Below are 24,573 nucleotides of genomic sequence, written 5' to 3'. Positions count from 1 at the left end.
ATAGGAAGGGCCTATGCAAGCCCCACCCACTCTCAAACAACGCAATCCACCCACCACAGAGACTGATAAAAAACCCAATGATGAGAGCAAAACTGCTGCTATTAAAAAGCCAGAATACTGCAGTTCTCGCTTATAATTCGAGGCGATTGTTTTGGCTGGGAGCTGCTGTCCTTAATTTGTGCTCAGTGTGGCTCTGGAAAACTGGGCCCCAAACAAAGACACAATATCAGCCCTAAAGCCCATCACCTGGACATTCAGAAGATTTGAGGTCTGGATGATGATTCTGGATTTTATCCTGGACGGGATCACTTTCAGAGAATCAGGTTTTTTTTTTAAGTTATATTGTTTCAATATTTGCTTTATGCTTGTACAACTGCCTAGCTACTTCCCAGGGGTTTTGTGAAATCTCAGGATCACGACGATGGCAGAGAATGCCAAGGGGTAAGAGTGCCTTAAAACTAGAGTTGTGGCTAAAAAGTTGAACTGTGTAACAGAACGTTTCCAGTAAAACTCTTGACTCTACCATTAACTCCCTTATTAGCCTTGGCAACTTGCTCTGTCTGAGCTTCTGATCTGCAACACTGCTGGTGGTGGGAATAATACTGACCTACTTTACAGGGTGGTTGTAAGGATTACTAGGACAAGATATACAAAGTGTTTTGAAATTCTCGTGCAATGTAAGTGCTATTGATGTAGCCCTCATCCTCCAACATTTCCTGCTAACTCATCCGCTTGAGAAGCATTATAACAACGTGGTTGAACCACCACTGCACTCGATTTGAATTTAGTTCTAAGGCCCTGCTCCAGGAAACCCAGACTTAGGTAAGTCTCTCTCTCTCTCTCTCTCTCACTCTCTCTCTCTCTCATTCTCTCTCTCCATCTGTAAAATGAAAATAATGGTGGTTGAGCTCTCAAAATGGTGTGGGAATCAAGGATCCAAGAAGGAGTTGGAAAGCAGATCAAAAGCACCAGAAGCTGCTGCTATTATTATTGTTATTGTTACAGGGGGTATTCAAAACAGTAAGACTGGAATGGAATTTTTAACCAGACTTTGATATCATCTGAATTTCAGAAATTAAATGTGATATCAACATTGGGTTGTTTAGGGGTTTTTTCTTTCATCTAGTCACCTGACTGGTTGAATTAATGAACTTAATACACTGACTAAATGTGACTGCATGTCAGTTGCCATACTGACAAAGGCTGATGGAGGCTTTATGTTAGCTGCCATATATTGTCAGTCAAACGCTGTTGATTGCTACTATAAAAACTGCAGATGTCATTGACCACTGAATATTCATGGATCCAGATAATATTTGGGGGATAACCACTATTAGAATTCACAGAAGGGAATTCCGAGGAGAAAATGTATTTTGGGTCTAGTCTGCGAATGCCTTAACAAACATTGCAGCAGATTATAAAGGAAAGAGTTTTGGTTTCTCTCACAGCTTGTGGGGAGACAGATCGAATTCTAGAGAGCCAGTGTGGCATAATGGCTTGAGTGGTGGGCTGGGGCACAGGAGATCTGGTTTCTAGTCCCCATGCAGCGATGAAGCTCACTGGGTAACTTTGGGTCAGTCACCAACTCTCAGCCTAAATTGGCTAATTGGTGCGTTAAGAAGTGTGGGTAGTAGATTGAGTGGATTGGTGCTGAGGGGCAAAGGGTGGGGCCAGAGGAAGGGAGCATAGCCTTCTGGGGAACCCAGGTGGGCCAGATGCGGCCCATGGGCCTACATTTCTGTACCCCTGCTCTAAGGGAAAGCTTTATAGTTGTGGTTGTTATTTAAGGGAAAAAGCCATGATGAGGCCTACAGTACACCTTTCAGGTCTCTTGGGATAAAGCCTGTGAAACATGAGGAGCTCAGTCAGCAACCTACAAAGAGAGTGGGAAGTAGCTTTCCGAGCCATTGCCCGGCCTAGCCAAGGCAAAGTCAGGGCCATGCTTGAGCAGGCTCTCCTAGCAGGAGCCTGCGCCTCTCTAGGCATCAGAGGCCTGCCTCTGGCTTTGGGAACTGCACCACCATGACGCGACGTGGCCTCCCCATCAGAGCTCTGTGGCTTAGCGCCCATCTTCTTGCCTTTGCAGGGCCCCACTGATGGACCAGAAGTGGCTGAGGTTCCCCCTGGCCGGGGCATGGGTGGCCCTGCTCTCCCTGCAGGGCGTGTGCGACCTTGCCCTGGCTGCCCCTCCCGAGTTGCTGGCCGGTGGAAAAAAATGGACCATGCCGGAAGATGCTGCCCAGGAGCAGGGTTACTACTTGCAGCAGCTCTTTGGGCTATACGGGGAGAATGGCACCTTGTCCTTTGAGGGCCTCACCCGCCTGCTGCGGAGTCTGGGGCTGGGGAAGGTGCAGGTGGTTGAGATAGAGCACGAGGGCCTTGGCCACGGCCATGTCTCCCACCTGGACATCCTGGAGGTCCAGGAGAACAAGCACCTGCACGCCCACTCGGCACTGGAACACCTCAGCACGGCCGAACGCCAGGCTCGAGCAGAGAGCAGCACGCCCGTCAGGTAATTGGCCTGATCGCGGAAGCACTTTCTACAACTTGGGGAGGAACGCTTCTCCTTCTTGGGGGCAGCGTTCTCGGTTAGGGACAACTGCCTGGTGGTAGCCATTGGTGCACACTTCCACTGCAGCAGTAGAGCAGATAAAAGCCTGCTCTTTATTTTGGCCTTGATTTGCAGGTGACATCTTGCAAAGCTTGCCTTGCTTATCTGATTTGTTCGCAACAGAGCTGACATCTTGCCAGAAGGTCTGTGATCTGGTGACTCACCTTTGGCCTTGTTCTTTCACTTAGCAACATGTTGAGATTGTGCTGTTTAAACAGCTTGGGCTTTGAAAACTTATTTTGCTTACCAACTTGACAAGAAGCAGTGATCTGGCTGGCTAAGTTATTTATATATGTCTATCTGTCTCTCTCTTGGTTCCCCACGAACACAGTTCGCAGAGAAAAATAAAATCTAATGAAAGGTTTAACTTAACCAACTGCATTTATTGAAACATTCAAAGTGTAGGGGTCTCTTAATCCCCTCATTATTTGTTTACAGGCCATATGTTACTGGTATATTGTACTTTGGCCTGCACCTGTGTTTATAAAGGTGTACAGAGCCTTTTTCTGTGTTCATATTTCATTTTGCACCAATTTGCAGTTAATTACATTTGTTTAATTATACTTGACATGTTTTGCTAATAAAAATAAAACTTTATAGTACATTGTTAGCCTAATTCTTTAAAAAAAAAAAAACCTTTATGGACATAAATAAACTCCCAGCTTTGAATTATAATAAAAACTGTTGTTATTCGTGAAGCTTTCTATGTCAAGAGCTTTCTAATGAACTGTGTTTCATGAGAATCGGTCAATGGGAAGCAGTCAAAAAGGGATGACCCTCCCGATTTTGAATTATACAGTATATATATGAGAGAGAGAGAGAGAGAGTTTAGCTCCATTGGCAACTACCTTGTTTAATTAAAACTCAAAATATGTTAGTATTGTCAATGAAATTAGTCAGATTAACATTAAATTTGGAAAAATAGCAAAGGGTCTTGTGGCACCTAAAAGGATAAGAAATTTAGGGCACAATCCTATCGGGATAGGCGGGCCGCCTTTGAACTTGGAGGCGACCACCTATCCAGTGCAGGGCAGGAGCAGCGCAGAGGGGATTGTCCCCTCTGCACTTCAGCTGCCCTGCATTCACAGCTAGACAGCCGATTTCGGCTGTCTAGCTGCGAGAAGTCGGAGCGGGGCGGGGGGGGGGCAGCCAATGCATAGGAAGCGTTGGAATTGACCTATCCTATGGCCATCTAGCTGCTGACTAGTGGCCATAGGATTGCACCTTTATTCTGGCAGAAGCTTTCACAGATGCAAAATTCATAAGAGGCAAATGCGTTCGTCTTTAAGGTGCCACAAGACTCTTTGCTGTTTTTGCTGCAACAGACTAACATGGCTTCCTCGCTGGAAATTAAATTGGGAGCCTGTAGATAAGATTCAAAAGAGGGAGGGTAGGATATTAGGATACCTTTAGGATACCTGATAGTTAACAGGTATCCTAAATTGCAGCCCCCTGTTGCTTTGAAGTCAGTGGGACTTTCTCAGTCTGCGTCAGGATTGTAACCTAAAATGGAGTAAATTCAGTATGATTTCACATTTCCCGTAGGCCTGGAATCCCTCAGTTGGGCCCTGCTACCCTAACACCTGCACCTCCTGCACTCCATGGGGTCAGGCCCAGCTTTGGGCGAGCACCAGGGCAGTCTGGAAAGGACGAAGAAGAAGGTTTCAAGCCTTCCCAGGGACATTCTGGGCTACATCTTCTAGAGGGAGTGATTGCCTTGGATCACTCTGTCTACAATCACCTGCATGAGGACGTAAGTGTGAGACGAGCTGGGAGTCATTGGCCTGAGTTAGTGCTTCTGCCTTACTGCAGAGGTGGGGAACTTCAAGCCTGCCAGCCAAATCTGGCTGTCCTGGAGTGCCAATCCAGCCCTCCAGGGTTCCCCAGAATGCCATGCTCCCTTTCCCTGGCCACACCTCCTTTCCCCAACCCCTGATTGTTTGGTGGTTTCCTGACTTTTGTGCAGTGTATTTCCCATTCTAAAAGGGTTGAAATGCTTCTCCTGAGGCTTAGTGACTGGCAGTTAGAACTTTAAACTAAAATATGCTGATATCTGGGGTATTTGGGTGCAGCCCCTTTTGTCTTTGGCTCCGCCCATGACGGGAATGCGGCCTTCGAGAGCTTCTCCTAAATTGACTGTGAGTCTTGGTATGAAAGGGATGCCCCACTCTGCTGTACTGCAGGAAGCATATTAGATGCATTGGACACGAAGGGGAGTGGGATAAAAAATGGGAGGAGCCAAGGGTATTTATTTATTGCATTTATATCCCACCTTTTTTCCTCTTGCAAGGAACCCAAGGTGGCTTACATGATCCCCCTCCTCTCCATTTTATCCTCACAACAACAACCTTGTGAGGTGGGTTGGCTGAGAGTCTGTGACTGGCCCAAAGTCACCCAGTGAGCTTCCATGGCTGAGTGGGGACTAGAACCCGGATCTCCTGGCTCCCAGTCCAACACTCTCACCACTATACCACAGTGCCCAGAAGTTGTAGCCTCTGTAATCCTAAAGGTGCAGGGGGCTGACTGTGATTCTCCGCCATTGCTCACTCTGAGCACTTCCTTTTTTGAGAGCACTCTGCATGTATTCTAGGGCTCAGCCATGGTATTGAAAGGTGCTTCGAAGGCTAAGCCCTGTTGAGTCTTGCCCTGAAATCTAAGCTCAAGACTTTCAAGAACTGGATTCATTATTGGCCTGAGGCATTTTTACACCTGAAGCAAAAAGTAAAAATGGCATCCTTCTCCCCGCACCCTGCACAAAGGCATGGAGCTAATTTAAAAAACACACACACAGTGGAACATGGCAACTAGCCTTTCTGGATTCTGCTCCCTTATACAACTGCTTCATGTGGTTTCATGGTGAGGCTGGCTGTGCTTGGAATTAAAATGTGGAGTGACCAAGTTCAAATCTCTACTTGGTTTTGTGAAGCTCACTGGGCAGTCTTGTGCAACTCATTGCCTGTTGCACATCTATTCCAACTCCCTGAACTCTCTTAGGTTGGAAACATCTCTGCAAGTTCTCACACTCAACATTAATATATGAACAGTTTGCACCAGTAAATTGGCGTGTTGAGAAGTGTGGGTAGTGGATTGAGTGGATCTGTATGTATAGTACAGGATGTATTGATCATCTGCTGGATATCTCATGTGCCCAGCTCATGTTTAGTGTTCCTCCCTACTGCCTCCCTACAGGGCAGGGTGGGTGGGAAGGAAAGCTGGAAATGGTGGTTGCCTTTGGTGACTGCTGCATAGGGCTGGCCCTACCATTAGGCAGAGTGAGGCGAATGCTTCAGGAAGCAGATGCTGGGCAATGCCAGCAAGGTGTTGGGAATAAAGGCTATGTGCCAAGCAGCCTGCCCTGTGCCTGCCTTGTGCTCCATAGGCTAGCTTGCTGCCTTCAGGTGTGGTGGGGGATGCTGTCCCATCACCAGTGTTGAAGGAAGACTCAGTTGCCAGTTTTTGTATATGGAATGGGAGAGGGCGCCATCTTATGCTTTGCTTCAGGCAGCAAAATGACTTGGGCCAGCCCTGCTGTGCCTCCCACATGGTGATCAGTGCCAGCAATTTGATTGGTCTTTTCTATGTTGCTTGTTACAAAATGAAGGAAGAAGGCTAGGTTTGTTAAAGCAGCAGCAAGGGAACAGATATGAACCCTTTGAGGAGATCAGAGGGTTTACAGCAACCCACATATTTTACAGAAGCAAGTCTCTTAAAAGTGCTGTGGTAAAATGTGTGTACCATTTGTTTAAAGCACAGCAGTAAAGTTTATTGTAATATTGTAAACCCTTATATTTCTAGGCATTTGGTTTTGTGAGATAGGCTAGTGTTGTTGTTGCTTTTTGTTTGTCTTAGACCATGCTGTCTCTTATTCCCCTTCCCCTCCCTGTTCTTCTTGGTGTAACTTCTCAACTCTGTTCCCCTTCCAAAACTGGCAACATGTTTGCTGATTTCAAGCTCCCCTTGCTCTAGAGCTGCAAATGAAAACTTTGATCAAACTAATGATGGGCAGTTTTCCTGGCAGCCAATTAAACATTGGTTGGAGGTTCAGAACCCAGTCCAGCTTAATTACTCATTCCTGCAATAAGTCCCTTCTGTGTTTGTTTTGTCTCCAGTGTCTCAATGTGTCACAGCTGCTAGTAAATTTTGGCCTGAACTCTGTCTCCAAGATCACACCAGAGCAGTTCACCCTGCTGTGCCCGGCTTTGCTCTATCAGATCGACAGCCGTGTTTGCATCCAGCACTACGATGAAGTGGCTTTTGGCGCAGTGGGGAGCTCTCTCTGGACTGGTAACTCATGCTGCCTTCCTCAAAGCCTCACCCAAGAGGGGCCCTGAACCTTCTCCCTAATCATCACTACCCCAAACAAAAGCAGCTCAGAGTTAGTTCTGTGCCAGGTCATGGATGTACTGTTTATGGGCAGGAGAACCTGGCAGACATGGTATCTTCTGTAGACTTTGGCATCCAAAGGTTGAAATTGCACTGAAAAGAAATAAATAAAAGCAAGTTTCTAGCACTTTATAATTGTGAATTAAAGTTGGGGTTTGAAATGCTAGAAGGGGGCTGGGCGAGGTATGCTCTTTTGTGGCCTACATTTTAATTTATTTAGTCACCTATTGACTACAGTCCTTTGCCCCTCAAGCTATACTTGGCCTTCAGTTTTCAGTTCTTCCCTTGCTGCATTTTCCTCAACCTCCCCATGGCTTTCCAAGTTCTTTGCAAACCCACAGCTTGCATCTGATCCAATGGATACATTTAAACTGCACAAAATTAAATGTGTATGCCCTCCCCTCAAAACAAATCAACGTCTTCACCAAGGAAGCCTAATGGGGCATGCTGTGTAAATTTCATCAAGATCATGCTCAGGCTCCAGTTTGGGTGAGCCTTTATTCAGGCTAGATTTTTTTATGCTTCCTCTCCCCCATACACTTCCCTATAACCTAATTTCTAGGCTGCCGTTCAAAGAAGACCCGTTGTCAGTGAGGGGCTTACAAAACTGCTTGTGACTTTGCCGCTTTAGTGGGAGAAATTGCTCATCAGGATCTGTGGAAAGGAAGTGGTTCGGCCATTTTGTCCACATGGATAGTGTCCATGGGTGGTGGTGGGGAATGAGGAAATGAATATGGGCCGTTGAGTATGGCTGCCGCTTCTAGAGCTCCTCTTCCGAGTCCCTTCTTGTTCACCTTCTTTGTTTCCTACAGGTCTGGGCTGGGGATTCTTGGCTATCACCCTGACCAGCTTGCCTTCGGCACTGGCCCTTGTCCTCGTCCCTCTCTTCAACCATGAGTTCTTCCATTTCCTCCTTGCTTTTCTGGTGGCATTGGCTGTAGGGACGCTGTGTGGGGACGCGCTACTGCATCTCTGGCCACATGTATGTACCCTCCCTCCTCCCTCCCCTTGAGGTGCCATTTCCCTTGGGTTATTCTACAGGAGAAGGGGAGCTAGGGGAGATACAGCCCAATCTTTTCTGTCTTGTGGTGAACCTGCCACATGGCTGTGAGAACTCCAGAGAAGGCACTGAGCGCCAGTACGCTCTTATCCCCCTGTGGCAGGGGTGCTGAACCTCAGGCCTGCAGGACAAATCCGGCCCACCTGGAGTCGCAGTCTGGCCCTCTGGGGATCCCCAGGTAGATCCCCTTTTCCCCAGCCGCCAATCATTTTGTGGTGTCCCAGTTTTTGCGTGGTTTTCCCCCATTCTGAAAGGTTGACACGCCTCTCCTGAAGCTCAGTTACTGACAGTAAGAGCTCAAAGCTAAAATATGCTGGTATTTTTGGTGTTTTGGCACTGCCCCACTTTGACTTTGGTCCTGCCCACCACTGGAATGTGGCCCCCGAAGGCTTCTGCAAGAGCTTTCAGCCCTCATGCTGAAAGACGTTTACCACCCCTCGTCAATTTAGCCAAAGCATCTCCAATATAGTTGTTGTGTCCTGTAAGACGTCTCCCAAGAACACCTGTTCTTCCATCTCATGCATTTCCCTGCCAGGCCAACCCAGGAGACTGGGACAACTGGAGTGTCTACAAATGAATTCCTCCAGTGTTTGGGGTGAGCGGGCCTCTCTTGGCAGATCTTACAAGTGCTCTCACAGCTGAGGGTATCACTGTCTGTGTGAGAGACTGTTTCATGTGAGCAACTGGTTGTTGTTAATATAAGAGAGGCATCTGTAATGTGGATGAGAATTCTGACCAGTGTAGGTTTTAACATTTGCTTTTCAAACCCAGTTCAAGCAAGAACTACTTTAAGCTTCATGTGTGAAAAATACCTTAAGTACCCCTTAACGATCACTGGACAGTGGAGAATCCACTTCCAAGTGGGAAGGAAACCACTTGGGTCTACTGACTGTGATGGTTTGTTCCAGTGTTTCCTAATCTTGCTGGGGGATGTGGAAAGCTGTAGTCCAACACAGCTGGAGGGCAACAGGCTGGGGAAGGCCAGTTGACACAATTATGGTGTAGAGGTTAGCTTAGGGTTCCTATTCTGAAATGATAATCCCTGTCAACGTGAATAAGTAATGTGGGGTGGAGGTGGAGGGTGGGATTCAGTGGCACACCCTAAGCTAATGCTCTTGAATCATGCAGTGATTCCTCTATGGAACTGTGTCCTCCACTCACCAGCGATAACCCAGGTGGTGCTTACACTATCAGCAATAATTTGCGGAGGGTATAGTCGGGTTAGTCTATTGCAGCAAAAACAACAAAGAGTCTTGTGACACTTTAAAGACTAACAAATCTATTCTGGCACAAGCTTTCGTGGACTAGAGCCCAAGGATGAAAGAGGGACAAGTAAACAGCCTGTGGCTCTTGCCAGGGTCCTTTCAGTTGTTATCCTAGAATATACAAACAGATCTTCAGAGAGGAAGGCTGCACCTATTGAATTTGCCCTATTAAACTCAGTGGGACTCTTTTCCAAATAAACATGCTTAAAATCATTCTGCAAATGTTCGGAGCTTCTTGGCTTCCAACTATGTGTGATGGTGCCAGACCTGTGTAGCAGATTTGAGTTGCTGCTAAATTCTCATAAAGTACTGTGTGTGTGTGTGTGTGTGTGTGTGTGTGAGTGAAACCTTTAGGGGCTGTGCACACAACATGCTAACCCACACTCAATGGGTGCATGTGGGTTGTTTTGAAATGTGTGTTGTTCGTTGAGCCATTGGTTATCATGTTATCTGAATGCAGCCAGGGTGGCATCTTAACCATGCAGTGTGGCTTATTTTTCTTGAACAAGCCACCTTGAGAACCCATGGTTTGTTGCTCGGTTGTTCTGGGTGGCTAACAAGCCACACTGCATGGATAACAAGCCACCTTGGCTGTGTTCAGACAACACAATAACCCGCTCTGTGGAAATGTGCTGTGTTCAGACAACACACTAACCCACAGTTCAACAAACAACCCATGGTTCAAAACAACCCACACTCAACCACTGAGTGTGGGTTAGCATGTTGTGTGAACAGGCCGTTAGACTGATGTATGGGGTCTCTTCTTCCATTTTTAAAAATGCATGTGTTTATTTCTGAATGCTCAAATGAATTGTTTTCATTCAGGCACAGGCAAGCCACCATGGACTCCTAGCACCGAAACATCATCCCACAGTAGAGGACATGGTCCTGAAAGGCTTGTGTGTGCTGGGGGGCATCTACTTCCTGTTCCTCATCGAGAATCTCATGGGAACACTCAAGCACATTCGAGCCAAGAGGGTAAGAAGTGCACTGAATTATCTGCAGACTCTGTGCAGAGGTCTGGGCAATTTAATTTAGTGAGGTAGTGATTTTGCAATTGCGGTAGCTCCTTCCCATCAGCTTCCCTACCCTTGGAGACAGAAATCCCAGGCCTGTTTGTGTGGGCTTTTGAAAGGATCCTTGACTGCCATGTGACCTAGGCTGTGTCCAGGCAAACAGAAGCTTCTCCCATGGATGAACCAGAAGTGAGGAACAGGTAGAAGCTGATATTATGTGTAGTTAGAGTACCGCTCATATTTTGGACTGAGCCACCCATGCGATGCCTGCTAGGCCCACATCTGCCATCTGGAGTAGCAGCAATCAGCACGTAACTGCCAAAGTCTCCATCTGACTTGTGGATGTCAGATGTGCTGAATCATCACGGCTAACATTAAAAAAACAAACCCCAAACCCATCTGCTGGGGACAACTGGTTAGAAACTTCTGTTCCAGGGAATGGCACACTTGACTCACAGGGTGGTGAGGAAGACAGGAGGAGCAAAGGAGGCGGGTGGCTCTGATGTCAGTGGGGCTGTGAATCCACTCCAGGTTTCAGTCAGAACTCTAAAGGAGCTATCCAAGGTGCTGAACCGACTTGGGGGATGGGGTTCCCCACTGGATTCAGTACACATCTTTTGTAAGACACAGCCCTGTTAGGTCACTGCAGTGCTACCACTAGAGCGTTCCACAGCATCCAGCATCCCAACAGCTGCTTAGCAGTGCTCACTTAGCCGCGCTTTGCTTTTCTTCTGCAGAAGGGCACCCCCAGAATGCGACCTGACCAGTCTCCTGCTAAGATGGATGAGAGTAGCGCTGGCAGCTTAAGGACCTCTCATGGTGGGTCATGGATTGCCCTCTGCTTTAAATTTGTATTTGTATCATGGCTTCGTTCTGCACCCTTTCTTACTGGGAAAGGTTTTTTGTGTTTGTATAAATCTGGGCTCTGATGCATTCATCTGCCCTGGCTGGAGTCCCTCACACAGTTACGCACACTTGGGTCCCGCTATAACAGATGGAATTTAAATACACTTACAGTACAATCTTATGGATGTCTACTCAGAAGGAAATCTCATTGAGTTCCATGGGACCTGCTCCCAGGTAAGGATTGCAGCCGTAACTGTGCATTGGGCTGGAAGCTGTTTTCTAAGGCCTGTCCTTCTGCCCATCTACTAGACAGTTGTCCCGGTTATCAGCATCCACCACCACTGCTGCTGCTGTTTCCCCCAGCAGTGTTGTGCTTCAGTCCTAAACCCAGCCTACATGGCATATTGGGGAGCGTGTGTGTTTTGAATGGAGAAGGCCTTTCAAATGCCTGCTCAAGAAAAAGTTGAGACTGGACGAGTGACTCTCTCTTAGCTACCCTGCTGCTTCGTACCCATGTTGCAAGGACCGTATGAAATATTTTCGGAATGGGGTGAAAAAAAAATCTCGCTAATACAGTTTTGCCAGTCAGGCAATGGCAGGAAAAATATTGAACAAGCCCATCTGGATGAGCCAGAAATTACATTGGAATCCATCCTCTAGTGGTGCAGGGCTGATCCTGCGATTAGAGAGACAGAGTGACGCGGCTTCTGCAGGCTGGGGTAATAGTGGGGAGTGGTGGCAAGACAATGGGCTACAGGCAGCACAATGTCTTAGCCCAGCCCTATGCATGGGAGAGGCTATAGCACAGGCCAAATCCAACCTGCTTCAGGCCCCAATCCAGCCCTTTGGGGTTCCGCAGGTGGCCATGCCCCATTCCCCCCCAGTGGCAATAGTTTGACAGTTTCCTGGCTTTTGCACAGTTCCCCCTGCCACTTCCCATTCTGAAAGGTTGAGATGCCTCCCCTAAGGCTTTGTCACAGCTAGGAAGAGCTTGAAGCTACAACATGCTGGCCTCTGGGTATTTTTGGGCCCCACCCCTTTTGCCTTCGGCCATTCCCACCACTGGAATGTGGCCTCCAGGACCTTCTTTGAAATTGAATTGGCTCTTCGGCTGAAAGACATTAGACTCCCCTGGGCTATAGTTCAGTGGGAGAGCACATGCATTGCCTAGTGGGGTCTCTGAAGCCTTGTGGGGCTGCTGCTAGTTCGAGTAGACAAGGCTGAGCTAGATGGACCAGTTGTCTGACTTGGTCTGAGGTAGCAACACATTGCCTAGCAACCTCACTGCCCTTTTTCAGGTCTCGCTCTGTGTGTGTGTGTGTGTGTGTGTGTGTGTGTGTGTATAGAGCACAATTATGGCTTGGTTTGCTTCTCCCTGGTTTGGCCCTTGCTCAGGCACATGCACCCACAACGATCCTATGCCCTTGTGGTGTTGGTGGGGGTGGGGAGAGTTGACCTGATCTTTCTGTTCTTGGGTTCGGCTGCCTTCAGGTGCTGAATCCCAGAGCCTGACACTGCCAGAAGGAGAAGCCGGGAATGTCTGTGTTGAGGTCCAGGACCGCTCCATTCAAATTCGCAGCTTGGAAGATTGTGAGGAAAGCTTGGAGAGGCCGGCAGAAGAGTTACATCTCCACGGACATTCCCACAGTCCGACTGGTACCCTTGGTGCTGGGATAGCAGACATCGCCTGGATGGTGATTCTCGGGGACGGGGTACACAATTTCACAGATGGCCTGGCCATAGGTAAGGGATTTTTAACTGGGGTTGGGTTTATTCTTGTGTCAAGGAAAAAAAAATAACCCCACTCCACATTGAAGAAATCCAAGTTGTGGGCACACTCCAGCAAGAGTTAGACTGCAGACAGGTAAGTTATTTTTAAAAGGTTTAGAAATGCTTTGAGAGATGTATCATTTTTCACAGTGTGGACACACACATTCATGCTCCACTTTTGTCTCACAGTGATATTGGGTCAAATGGGTTTTGCAATGAAAAAAGAAACGATCAAAAGCCATTTTTGAAGCAATAAAGAAAGACTACAGTGTTCAGTTAGAGCTGCATGTACCATTTATCAAGGCTGTTGCAAAGTATTTGATGGTATTTGCTGTTTATGTTATTATTTTCCTTGGAAATATTTTATTGAAAAATAGGTTAAAACTGTTCTAAAATTAAAATACCAGAGGGGAAGGTGGGAAGAGTGTAGAAACCACAAGCAGCAATTCTACTTTCAAAACTATCTTCACGTCTTTGAAAGTAGTACAAGTTTTCATAGTTTAAGTCAGCTGTCTCCAGGCTTGGTTGCAGCTAAATTCCATTGAAAGTAATGGATTTCAGGTGCTTCTAGATGAGGGTTTTATTGTGCCATCACCCTCCCTCATTCACAAGATTTTACAGGGGGTCCAGACAACATGTTCCACTTGGAACCCTCTGCTTCTTTAGTCTTTTCTCTTACTGCAGAAAATCTACTAAGGAAAAAATGACACAATACCTGCACAATGCCTTCGAATTGGTAGTGTTAGGAGCCCTCCATTTGGAAGCACCCTTAGGTGTAGCTAGTTTTAAAATCCAGTTCTTTCTTTCAGTGGGACAGAGCTTTTCTACACGAGGCTGTTAATCAGCTGTTAATCCACTATATCTACTTTCAGTTTTGTCACAGAATTGAGTTCCCAGCACTACACAAGGAGCATTTCCTTTCCTGCTTTTCTGCTACATAACCTCTAGGTGGCACTGTGATATGGTGGAATAGTTCAAATACACAAGAGGAAATTGTGCTTTCTTTCACTTTCACAATTAAATGCTGCATTTTCCCTGCTTTAGAAAAGCTTTCCAAAAATGCACGTTAGACAAAGAATTGAAACTGGAGGGTCATGACGTCATCTAAACAACCCATAAACAGCCATGAGTAGGGAATGATGGACGCTTGATAAATCCTCATGTGGAAAAGCCCTGAGCCTCGGCTCACTTTTGTAACTGTGGCCTCTCTGTGCTTGGGTGCTGACCCAGTTACTTACTTTATCCCATTCGTTTGGATTGGATTGAATACTTGTGCTTTTACAGGATTTGTGATATTTTGGCAAGGACTGTGATGGGAAAGGACAAAGTGACGGCGTCAATAGAGAGAGTGGCTAAGAGCTATGAGCTAAGGTGCTTCCTGACGGAGGGCTCCTAACAGTAACCATCAAAAGACATTGTGCAGCTATTCTCTCTTTTTCTCCTTAACAAACTTCCTGTGGCAAGAAAAAAGTATGGAAGAAGCAGTGGGAAAACACAGGAGGGTTATGAGCAGAAGATGACTATGCACTCACCCTAAAATTCTGTGAAAGAGGCAGGGCAATGGTGCTATACAAGCCTCATCTGGAAGGTGCTAGAAAAATATCTTAGCTGTTTAGAGATGGTGACTGGCCAAAGGGCACCCCCAAAGCTTCACAACTGAGCAGTGATCTGGCATTCTGTCCATCGGTGGTACTAGTCACTAGTGCTATCCATCTTGACTACCCCACCCCCATCAGGGCATTGAACCTCCTTCAGCCCAAGGGCTGAATTCAGTTTTGGAGAAGGTCATCGCTGGCAGGGCCAAAGGCAAAAGAGTTGGGCCAGAAATACCAGCATATTTTAGTTTAGAGCTCTTATTGCCAGCAGCTAAGCCTTAGAGGGATTTCAACCTTTTAGAATGGGGGGAAAACATGCAAAAGCTGGGAAACCACGAAATGATAGGTTGTCAGGGGGAAGGGGCTGGGGCCAGGGATACAGTGTGTGGCAATCTGGCAAACCCTGGAGAACCAGATTGGGACCCCAGGTGGGCCCTATATTTTGCCACCCCAATGAGCTTTCTACATGCACTCATTCATGTATCACAGATCCCCATTCATGGCTCAGCCGTTATGGAAAATGGCAGCTATAGAATTCATGCAACAAAATGGACATGACTACTTAAGTTAAATGTGTATCTACATAGACCAGAAACATTAAGATTTCTGTACATCATCTTCTTTTTGACATGGGTCTATGGCAGATCTTGGACTATTTGGGCTAGCCTAGAAGAGAACTAGAGTGTCATCAGGTTGAAGTATCCCAAAGCAAGGTGCTTTCTACCTAAATGCTAGATACTGCATACTCTTGAGGGCAATGTGCCACACACCGAGTGAAGAAGGCAGACTAGTTTTGATGACTTGAGCCAACCCACCTGGAGAAGAAAAAATCCCCTTTACTTTCACTAGGCATTGTAAACTAGAGTTTTTATCCATTAGGGGCTGCATTCTCTGGTGGGATCTCTAGCGGTTTTAGCACTACATTGGCCGTATTCTGTCATGAACTGCCCCACGAACTTGGTAAGTGTAAGAAAGAGATGCTTGAAGTAAAAATCAGCCTCTACTAACATCAGCAGGTAAAAGAAATATTTTCCCCCTCTTGGCTTTTCTGACCATTCGATGGTTTATACTGCTGCTGTTGCTTTTGATCTCTTTAATTTTCCTGTTAGCAAATAGACCCGGCTTTGCATGGGTTGGTTTGACACAAGTCTGATACAGCAAAACCTTCAAACAAACATAGGCAGCTGTCAGAGTTGGATGCACTGTGCCCACTCCATCTTAGTGCAGCTATGCCTGTTGGCACCCGTAGGCACGGCCCCTGCCATGGGGCACTCCTGTAGTCCCCTGAGGGAGGGGTCTGTCCACTCCATTTTCCGGGGGGGGGGGCTGCCCCACAGCAGCACAGAGGGGGCAAGTGTATAATTCTGTCCCTTGGCCTACTAATCTCCCCTGGAGTCCAACTGTATGAACCACAAAGCTATGTTCTTCCCCTCGTGGCTGAAGATGAGACTGCAGGCTTCAACCATGCGGAAAAATTTAAGTGGCTTAAGATTAATTACAGTGTTTAAAAGAGAAAATCACCCTGAGATGCGTGCCTCTAGTATGCATGCATAGTGCTGGTGGATGGACAGGCACGCCTCTTTTTATTATAGTTGTAATGTTTAAAGATTGTACAGGAATCAGTAGCTGTGGAAGGGCCAACAGCCAAGTCGTGTTGTGACAGATCCACATCTAGAGAGTCCGAGAGACTGCCTGGTTTTGAGAGCAGGTGGTTCTCTGGTGAGACACAGCTGTTGCCTTCTTTAACGTCCTCTTTCTTTGGCAGGAGATTGTGCTGTCCTCCTGCAGGCAGGCATGCCTCTCCGGCAGGTGCTGCTCTTTAACTTGCTCTCTGCTTTCCTGGCTTACTGGGGCACGGTGTTGGGGACAATCATCAGTCAGAGCACCTCAGAAGTCACCCCCTGGATCTTTGCCATCACAGCTGGCATTTTTCTGTATGTGGCACTAGTGGACATGGTAAGGAGCCACCTCTTGGCAGAGTTCTCTTCTTAGCATGGCGTTAACACTTGACTCTTTGGCTTGGATTCAGATTTAGTCATGCTTAAGAGTAGACCCACTGAAATCAATGGGACTTAAGTGTAGACCCATTACAATCAATGGGACTTTAGTTAGTTAAATCTGGATCCAACCCTTTGAGCTCACAGAATTTAAGTGTCTCTTATTTGTTTTTTGTTTTTTACATTTGTTCTCTGCCCTTCCTTGGAGGAGATCAGAGAGGGATCTTCTCCTCCCAACAACCCCGAGATGCTGGCTAAGAGAGAGCAACTTGCCACCCCACTGAGCAGAGATATGAAACTGGTTGGCTTTCCCACATCTTAAGCCCCCAAACTGTAGCTGCTCTAGTAGCCCTGGCATCGTACAGTGTAGTCCTGGTCAATCAGTCAGACCTTCCCATCTGTGAACACCCACAAAGAAGTCACAACACAGAAGCAGCAATAGGATTTACAGATATTATTGCGACAAGATGTAGTTATCCTAGGGTTGCCAGCTTTTGAAATAATTTACAGATAAGCTGTTACCTGGACAGCACCTCAGGCTGGGGGATTCTGGGAGCAGAGTCCAGTCAGTGGGAACCTATTTACTCTCCCAAGGCAACAAGCTGGAAAAGAAGAAAATCAGATGTGACTCTTTATTTCTGCTCAGTTAAAGCCCTTAAATCATACAAGCACCTTTCCATTCAGCAGTGTCTCCTTACTCTGTGTGTAGCATTTTCAGGGGGCTGCTGTGAGCGAGGAGAGTTGGGGAAGTCTGCTTCCACCAGCTCTGGGCCCAACTCAGAAGTGTCACGTCGCTTACCACCGCCACCCCCAGAAGAGGAACCAACTAAGTATCCAGCAACACATCTGCAATTAATGAGAAATGCCAAGCTGCAGTAACAAAAACCAACTACAAAGATAACAAGCAACACAGAGAAATCTTCTTAAGATTTCATTATGAGGCTGTATAGTGAATAAACATGCATAGGAGGATCATGGCCATTGCTGGATAACACTGCCCTGTATGACGTGCTGTGTAGAACCACCATCTTAACTCTGGTTCCAGTGAAGGGTGGAAAGCTGTGCTTCAGGCAGCCCTAAAGGGCCCTGCTCTGGATGCAAGCTCCATTACACAGCATTGGGAACAGACCACCCAGCAGCGCACCTGAACTGGATGGCACAAACTACACTGTTCCTTCTTGTAGTGGGACAGGAGGTTGCCTGCAACCGCCTATCTCAGTTAGCATGGCCACGTTTGGGGCTGTTTCTGCTCCTGTGCCATTAACAGCAGCCTAATACAAAAATGAAGCCGGTGAAACTTTTCTCACCACTTTTATCTCTATTGCAAGGAACACCTCAGCTAGTCAACTTCTACTTACCACATTCCTGTTAAAAACAGGGCCGCAGGGAGAAAAAAGAAGTCAGCAGTGCCAATCTCAGTGCACAGGGCTACACTCACAGACTTCCAGGTCATGTCTGCACGCAAAAAAGTCCCAAGGTAGGGACCTACAAGGGACTGTATCCCTTGTATTTCCAGTTCCACACCTATAGGACAGAACTCCTCCTAGTGTTAGGCTCAGTGGTGTGGCCAGGTAGCTTTAGACCCTGGACTTAAAGGTCTTATGGCCAACCCCCATAGACAGTGTATTACTTCAGTTGTAAGGCACATGGGAGATATCACCCCCTGCCCCGCCCCCTCTCCAGCCATTTCAGGCTTTATAACTGCTCCTATATTCCTGATGTTATACAAAACAACCACTATTTGCCAACCCTGATAGAAAAGAATTACTCTTGAGTGTGTGCAGTTTTGCATTTTAAACTCACTTAAATCATAACACCATAATGACAGGAATAAAACAGAGTTTGCTTCTGCTGCTCTAATGCAGACACACTGACTTGGGCCAGCTGCCCTTGCCCTGACTGGAAAATGCTTTTTAAAACAAGGATGCTGCAGTGAGCAGCACCAGCCCAGATGGGCCCCAGCATGCCCAGGTGCTGATGCAAGACCTGTTTGCCATGGCCCCCACCACCTGCTCTTCTTGGGATGATAATTCGGGGTGGGAGCAGGGGCTGGGCGACCCTGGACTGTGACCCCAAGCTCCAGCCTGAACTGCACAACTGATTAGGTTGCGTGAGAAAGATTCTCCTTTGGCCTCGCTTTCTTACTGGCAGCTACCTCCGTCATGTGAGGTGGGGGGACTCGGGGGGGAGAAGCCTTGGCGTGCTCCTGCTAGCATAAGGGTTGTCCATATTGGCAGGGGCAGAAAAGGGGACTCTGGGGGAGAGAAAGGCGCTACCTGAAACATCTGGAGGACAAGATGGGCTAATTGCTGCCCCAGCCCAACTTACTACATAGGCTTGTTGGTAAGGGATAAAATGGAAAAGACATGGAGGAAGAGCAGAATAAGAATGTGAAAAAAGGACAACTGTGGCTGAAATCCTAGGCATACTTACTTGTACATGGTGGTGCTTTCTCCCTAGAAAAAATGTGCAACATTGGGCTACAAGTAAATGCGTGTGAGGAGGAGCATCTGGCTTCACTGGGCAGACGAGAGGGAAAGGTGGAGCTTTGGCTTCAGACACATTTGCACAACCAGCACTCTTGGCTAGTTGTTTTCCCTTCCCTCAAAGGCTCCAGCAGATGACCTTGTAAAACTGAGAGGCAGCCATCTGGCGGTGTGTGTCAGATAGCCCAGCTCAACGTTAAGTTCTGGTGCATCCTCTGGAGCAAGTGCCACCCTTTCCTGCCTGAGACTCTGGAATTCAAACAGCAGCAAGGGAAAGGCACATGGCAAAGCCCCGTGTATGTGCAGTGTGATGGGGCAAGGCTTCACTGCCACAAGAGCAATGCAACATAGGTGAGCCTTCTAGCCAACAGAGCCTTTCCATATTAGCATTGCAGTCCAATTGAAGAAACAACTTTGTTAACACATACATTGAAGGTTGGATCCACATTTATGCTGGATCAACTGTACTGGCAAAAGTGGAGTTCCCCACCCTCTTTTGCAGGGCAGCCCCTCCAGTCCCCCGAGACTGCCACACAGAGTCAGGAGACCCTGCTGAATGGAGTGAGCTATGGTGTGGGAGCCCCCCCCCCCCCCAAAGCAGGAGCTGCTGTGAGTGGAGCCCTTCTGCTTAGAGAAGGCAGATCCTGGATCCAACCCCGTATGTGTTGGGAAAGAAATGTCCCAAGGGCAACAGTCTCTGGGGCCCTCTGCTGTTGAAGTGCTCAAGGACTCAGGTAACCAAAGGGTGTGATGATGCAATTAAGATATTATTTCTTGGTTGTTGTTGTCTTTTCAAGGGCAAGAGCCTGTCTGGCTTAACGGCAGGCCATTTTATGACAACTACTGAGAACTGATATTAACAAAATGGAATAGGCTGTGTTTTTGCTTTTCTCTAGCTACCTGAGATGCTGCAGAGGAGTTCTACGAGGGGCAAAAGGGGGACCCTCGCACACTTCCTTCTCCAGAACATGGGCTTCCTTAGTGGAGGAGCCCTCATGCTTTGCATTGCTCTCTTCGAAGGGCAGATCACTTTCCATGTGGATGAGTAGCGTTCTTCAGCATGGAAACCCTGAATACAAGATGGAATGAAGGCATGGTCCACTTCACTTATGACTGCTCCTTCCTTCCAGCCCTAGGAGGGGCTGTGGAATCACACCATATCCCCATCCAAGGGAGTTGGGCAAAGAACTTAATAGGAAATCTGCAGAAGCAATGGGGTTTTCTGCCTACTGCTCCACTGTTTTTCTGTGTACATTATGGCGGCAGAAGCATGCCAAACCGAGGACTTCAGTGTCACGCCTAGCCTCTGTGGCTTCTATAAGAGGAGGAAAGTTACCAGTTTCAGCGGTTGGAACCAAAATGTTGAAAGCCGCTTCATAAAGTGGCGGTTCTTGATAAAGTGGGCAGGGGTGGGGTGGGAAGAAACACTGCGTGTATTCCGCATGCGCTGCCTCAGAACGCAATGTGGGGTGGGTGGGGTTACGTGACTGCAGCTGATGCAGGCAGTGATTCTCGATAGAAATTGAAGGGTCTCACTGCACTTGCATTAAAAGGATGTTTCCAACCGAAGTTATTCTGGACGGTGTGTGTGAGAGTACAAAGGCGTACCTCCCACTCACACAGTTGAAGCATGGCTGACTCCTGCAAACTCTTGCTGTCATGGGGACTTCATGTATGCAACTGAGAATAGCATTGCAGAGGCACCAGGCTACCCGAAATGTCCAAGCTCATGGACCTTACCTAAAAGGAAGCCCAAAAGCCCCGGATCACAGAAGAGCTTCTTCTCTCTGGACCTCGGTATCATCGCTTAGTTCTCGAAATATGTGGACAGAAGAATGGAGGGGGGAAGAGAACGTCAGCCCCCTAACCCATCCAAGTCCTCTGCCCCACCCACACACTTGAGAACCAAGGCCAGCAGGTGTATGGAGGGGGAGTGGCTTGTAGACAGTAAAGACAGGTAAATGGTTTGAAAGCTTATACCTGAGTCAAGATTATAGAAATGGGATTTAAAAACGAACTGATCATGTAGTATCAAAAATTTCCACCCCTTCCCCATGTCACCCCCCACCCCAAATCTCAAGGCAGAAAAAAGAAGGCAGAGGCAGATAGAAGCAACAGCATTTTAATAAACATAATTGATTCAAAGCCACAATATGAATAACAGGACCTGGTCGCAGCATACATTGTAGAAAATAGATCAAGTCTGAATGCTTTTTTTATTTAGCTTTTAAGTTCCTGTTTAACCCCTCCCTCCCTTTCCCCAAACCCCAAAAGGTGATGCAGAAATTCTGAAAATGCATATATAACATCCGAGACAAAAAGTAACCATTCACTGGGTTCACATAAGGGGCTTATACAAGGTGTCTTCCACGCTGTGCAGGGGTGGGGTGTGTGGAAAGAGGGATGAATGGCTTGTGATAGCTCTCTGTTTTCTTTATTGTTCTCCAATATATATTTATATAGAACTTTTCATATAATGTTTTTATTTCATGGAACAACCAGGCGGGAGGGGGCAAGAGTTGGTGGTGGGTTTGACAAGTCTGCATTTCCTTCCAAGAACAGAACGTAGGTTTATTTGCTTTTGGCAGAGAGACAAGTGCTTCATTTTGTCAAGAGACCCCTAAACAGGAGGAGGAATGGGGGGGGGGTAAAGAAACCACCAAGGAAGGATGTTTGCCAACAAAGGCACCTGCATCTCAAGCCTCTGGCTGTAAGGTGGGATGCAGAAAAAGATTTACACTCTGATAGCATGTTGGAACACAGGGGAGGACTCTCTGTTGTATTTGGGTTAGAACTGAACTTGGGGAGGCTGAACTGGCCTTGGAAGCTTCCAACCCACAACCCCCTGCCCCCGAAAACACCCATAAAGCAAGCGTTTTGAGTCTTTTGTGCTTTAAACCACTGTTTGAAGGAAGATCGTGTGTTGGCAAGCAGAAAGGCAGGCCTGTGAGCTGATCTGAATGTGTGTTTTTGTTTTAAAGTATCTTCTAAACATTGGTCCAAGATCTCTAGCACTAACAAGAAAATGGTGCTAAGTTCAGCTTTCCCACAACCACTGTGGATCAATAGCATGAGTGGTAGTGTGGAGGGGGGAGCATTTAGTAGGCAGGACTTCCATTTTCGCTCCTATGCCCATCCTTACCCAGACCACTGCACAAATAATACTGCCTTCCCCATCCACTCTGTCAACTTGCCTACATTTATATAACAAGGCATGTGATTTTAAAAAAATCCTCCTTAGCCAAACCACCCCCAACAAAGGCATCTGCCTCAAAGGAGGACAACATGGCTGCATGCTGGTTTTGATTAGCAGGTTGTAGGACTGGTGTTTTCTCCTTCAGAGCACAAGTACTCTTCTTTCCCCACCCCACACTATTAAACACAGAAGAAATACAAAGCAGGTCCAATAAGTACAAGGTGTTGATCTCATTCCTCCTCCTAAATTTATGCTCACTAGGTTATCATAGGACATGAAGGAATCAGAAACAGATCCAGACAGAGCAAGGAACATGTTTCCAGTGTAGATCTCCTACCCTATTCAGTTTTTTCCCTTGCACTGCCTCTGGGTCTACCCTAAGTGTTTAAGATGGAGTGCAAGAAAGGGTTCCACAGTGCCCTGATCTGCTCCATTTTTATTGCAAGAGGTAGGTGTGAAGACCAGCTCTCCCTTCATTCCCCTAAATGAACTTCTGAAAGGTGACCCAATTCCACATCACAATATCCACCTTCCTATGCAGGCATCGAAGAATTCTACTTATAGCACTCCTCTGCGCTGGGCGGAGTGGCGAGGGCAGGGAGAAAACGGGGGATGACAGATCTTAAAAATAAATACACGTGGATTTTTATTTCAGTTGAACAATGATCAAAGAATTAAGGTGAGTTCAGATAACAATCTGAAGTGGTAAAACCACCACAGGGTGATTTGGAGCGGTGACTATTAAGCATGAATGACTCTGTCAGAAGTTGAAAAAGAGTACTTCATCACTTCCTGGAATTCTTCTATCTGTCATGTGGATAGCCCTAAGTAATACAGCCAAAGGGTGATGGTGGAAAGCTGACCACAGGGATTGTCAAGGTCTTTGACAAGTATAACATATAGACCACTTTTTCAAATGCCTGAGGAATGAGTGTGTGTGTGTGGGGAGGGGTATGAGTGTGTGAGAGAGTGTGTGTGTGGGGGGGAAGAGTTAGTTTTTAAAAACCCAGTGATTTTGCCACCTCACCTGTTCAGCTTTGTCCTTAAGATCACCTGTAAATAATACATATTGGGAATGTGTATGCATACGTGTGCACACGCCCGCACACACAAAGGGTAAAGTGCTCATGGCTGGGTGAGGGACTTAAGAGGGAAAATGAGGGGTATGGGGAGTTCTATCCCCATTTCCCATGCCCACTCTTTCACATAGGTTATATCCTAAATGCTGGTCCTCTGTATTTGAGATCTCTATGACTGTGACTTGGGGTGGGGAGAACTTTAGCAAGGGCAGGGAAAGAAAGCAAGGACAACCACGGAACATCGAAATCCACTGCCAGTTTTACTGTAGTACCGCGTGCTCAAGTGGTGCTGCATGCCAGGGACGTTGTGTCGTGCAAGTGTCAGCTGAATGCCACAAAGCACAAAAAAATAAAATAAAAAAGACTTCTACTAAAGGCATCTAAAGTGGTACGCCTCTCCCTCAGCTCACTGGAGAACAGACACAGAAGCAAAAGCAATGCTCAATTACTGTAATAAAAAAAGAAATTAACTGGCCTTAATGCAATTAAAGAAAATGCTGTGGTGATGCTACACAAGGATTAAAACTTTGTTCAAAATGTGCAGATAAAGATAATCGAATGCTAAACTGACATCGTGCCAGCATATAGACTCCTCTCTGAATGCCTTTGGGCCAAAAGGCTTTGACCTGAAAGACAAGCAGCAGAAAATCCATCTACAAAAAGCCTTCCTAGAAGCAGCAGTTACATGTCAAGCAGAAAATGTACTATACTGCTTCCTTCCATTTTAAGTGGAAATAGCACAGGTTTCTCTTTGGGTTGTGTCGGGGTACTCCCCCGCTCCAGACTATGCCAGGATCCATAGCCGAAGGACTAGCTATCAAGGGTTATATTATGTGGGTTTTGTCCCAGAATGAAAGCAATAAACTGAGAAGTGCTCAGCAGCTGAGAAAAAACAAAGAAAAGGTATGCGTGCCCGCGCTTATATTCTCTTCTGCTTTGCTGCCTAAAGTGTTCCACGTTGGGGTGCCTTGAAAGCCATTTCTATGTCCTGCACAGCAATACCACCAGTGCTACAGCAGCTACAGGCCAGGTCTTCATATCAAAACACCCCCATGAGGTGCAACATCTCCCCAACCAGCAGTCTGCAAGTGTTTGGGGCTTTTTATTGAAGGGAGGCCTTGAGTTATGGTTTTCCATTATTTATACCTATGCTACGTTTACCCTGAAACAGTTCCAGCTGTTCCTACAGTCCACTAAAGATAGGCTGCAGGTCTCACTGACGACCAGATGCCTCTGTCAATCGTTAGGAGTCAAACTGGGAGCTACCTA

General features: G+C 46.9%; 1 protein-coding gene across 1 annotated transcript; it reads left to right on the top strand.

The window, feature by feature from the left end:
• Positions 1 to 97: 97 nt before the first annotated feature.
• Positions 98 to 21,499, top strand: SLC39A5 (solute carrier family 39 member 5). The gene is made up of 11 exons (XM_084837088.1): positions 98 to 441; positions 2,087 to 2,512; positions 4,157 to 4,364; positions 6,721 to 6,895; positions 7,807 to 7,976; positions 10,145 to 10,297; positions 11,073 to 11,154; positions 12,673 to 12,924; positions 15,426 to 15,506; positions 16,312 to 16,502; positions 19,926 to 21,499. The coding sequence occupies exons 1-11, from the start codon at positions 422 to 424 to the stop codon at positions 20,076 to 20,078; spliced, it is 1,911 nt and encodes a 636-aa protein (XP_084693214.1). The 5' UTR covers positions 98 to 421; the 3' UTR covers positions 20,079 to 21,499.
• The last annotated feature ends 3,074 nt before the right edge of the window (positions 21,500 to 24,573 follow it).

Source organism: Heloderma suspectum, chromosome 2, assembly GCF_057233095.1.
Source record: "Heloderma suspectum isolate Gila_16-S chromosome 2, 16-S_ref, whole genome shotgun sequence".
Classification (NCBI taxonomy): Eukaryota; Metazoa; Chordata; class Lepidosauria; order Squamata; family Helodermatidae; genus Heloderma; species Heloderma suspectum.
Note: the sequence above shows the minus strand (reverse complement) of the source record. Positions and strands in the feature narration are given on the sequence as shown.

Excerpts from the sequence above, each read along its gene's own strand:
- SLC39A5 (XM_084837088.1), top strand. The coding sequence starts at position 422 with ATGGCAGAGAATGCCAAGGG. Across the intron at positions 442-2,086 it reads ATGGCAGAGAATGCCAAGGG|GGCCCCACTGATGGACCAGA; the intron begins GTAAGAGTGCCT and ends TTGCCTTTGCAG. Across the intron at positions 12,925-15,425 it reads CACAGATGGCCTGGCCATAG|GGGCTGCATTCTCTGGTGGG; the intron begins GTAAGGGATTTT and ends TTTATCCATTAG.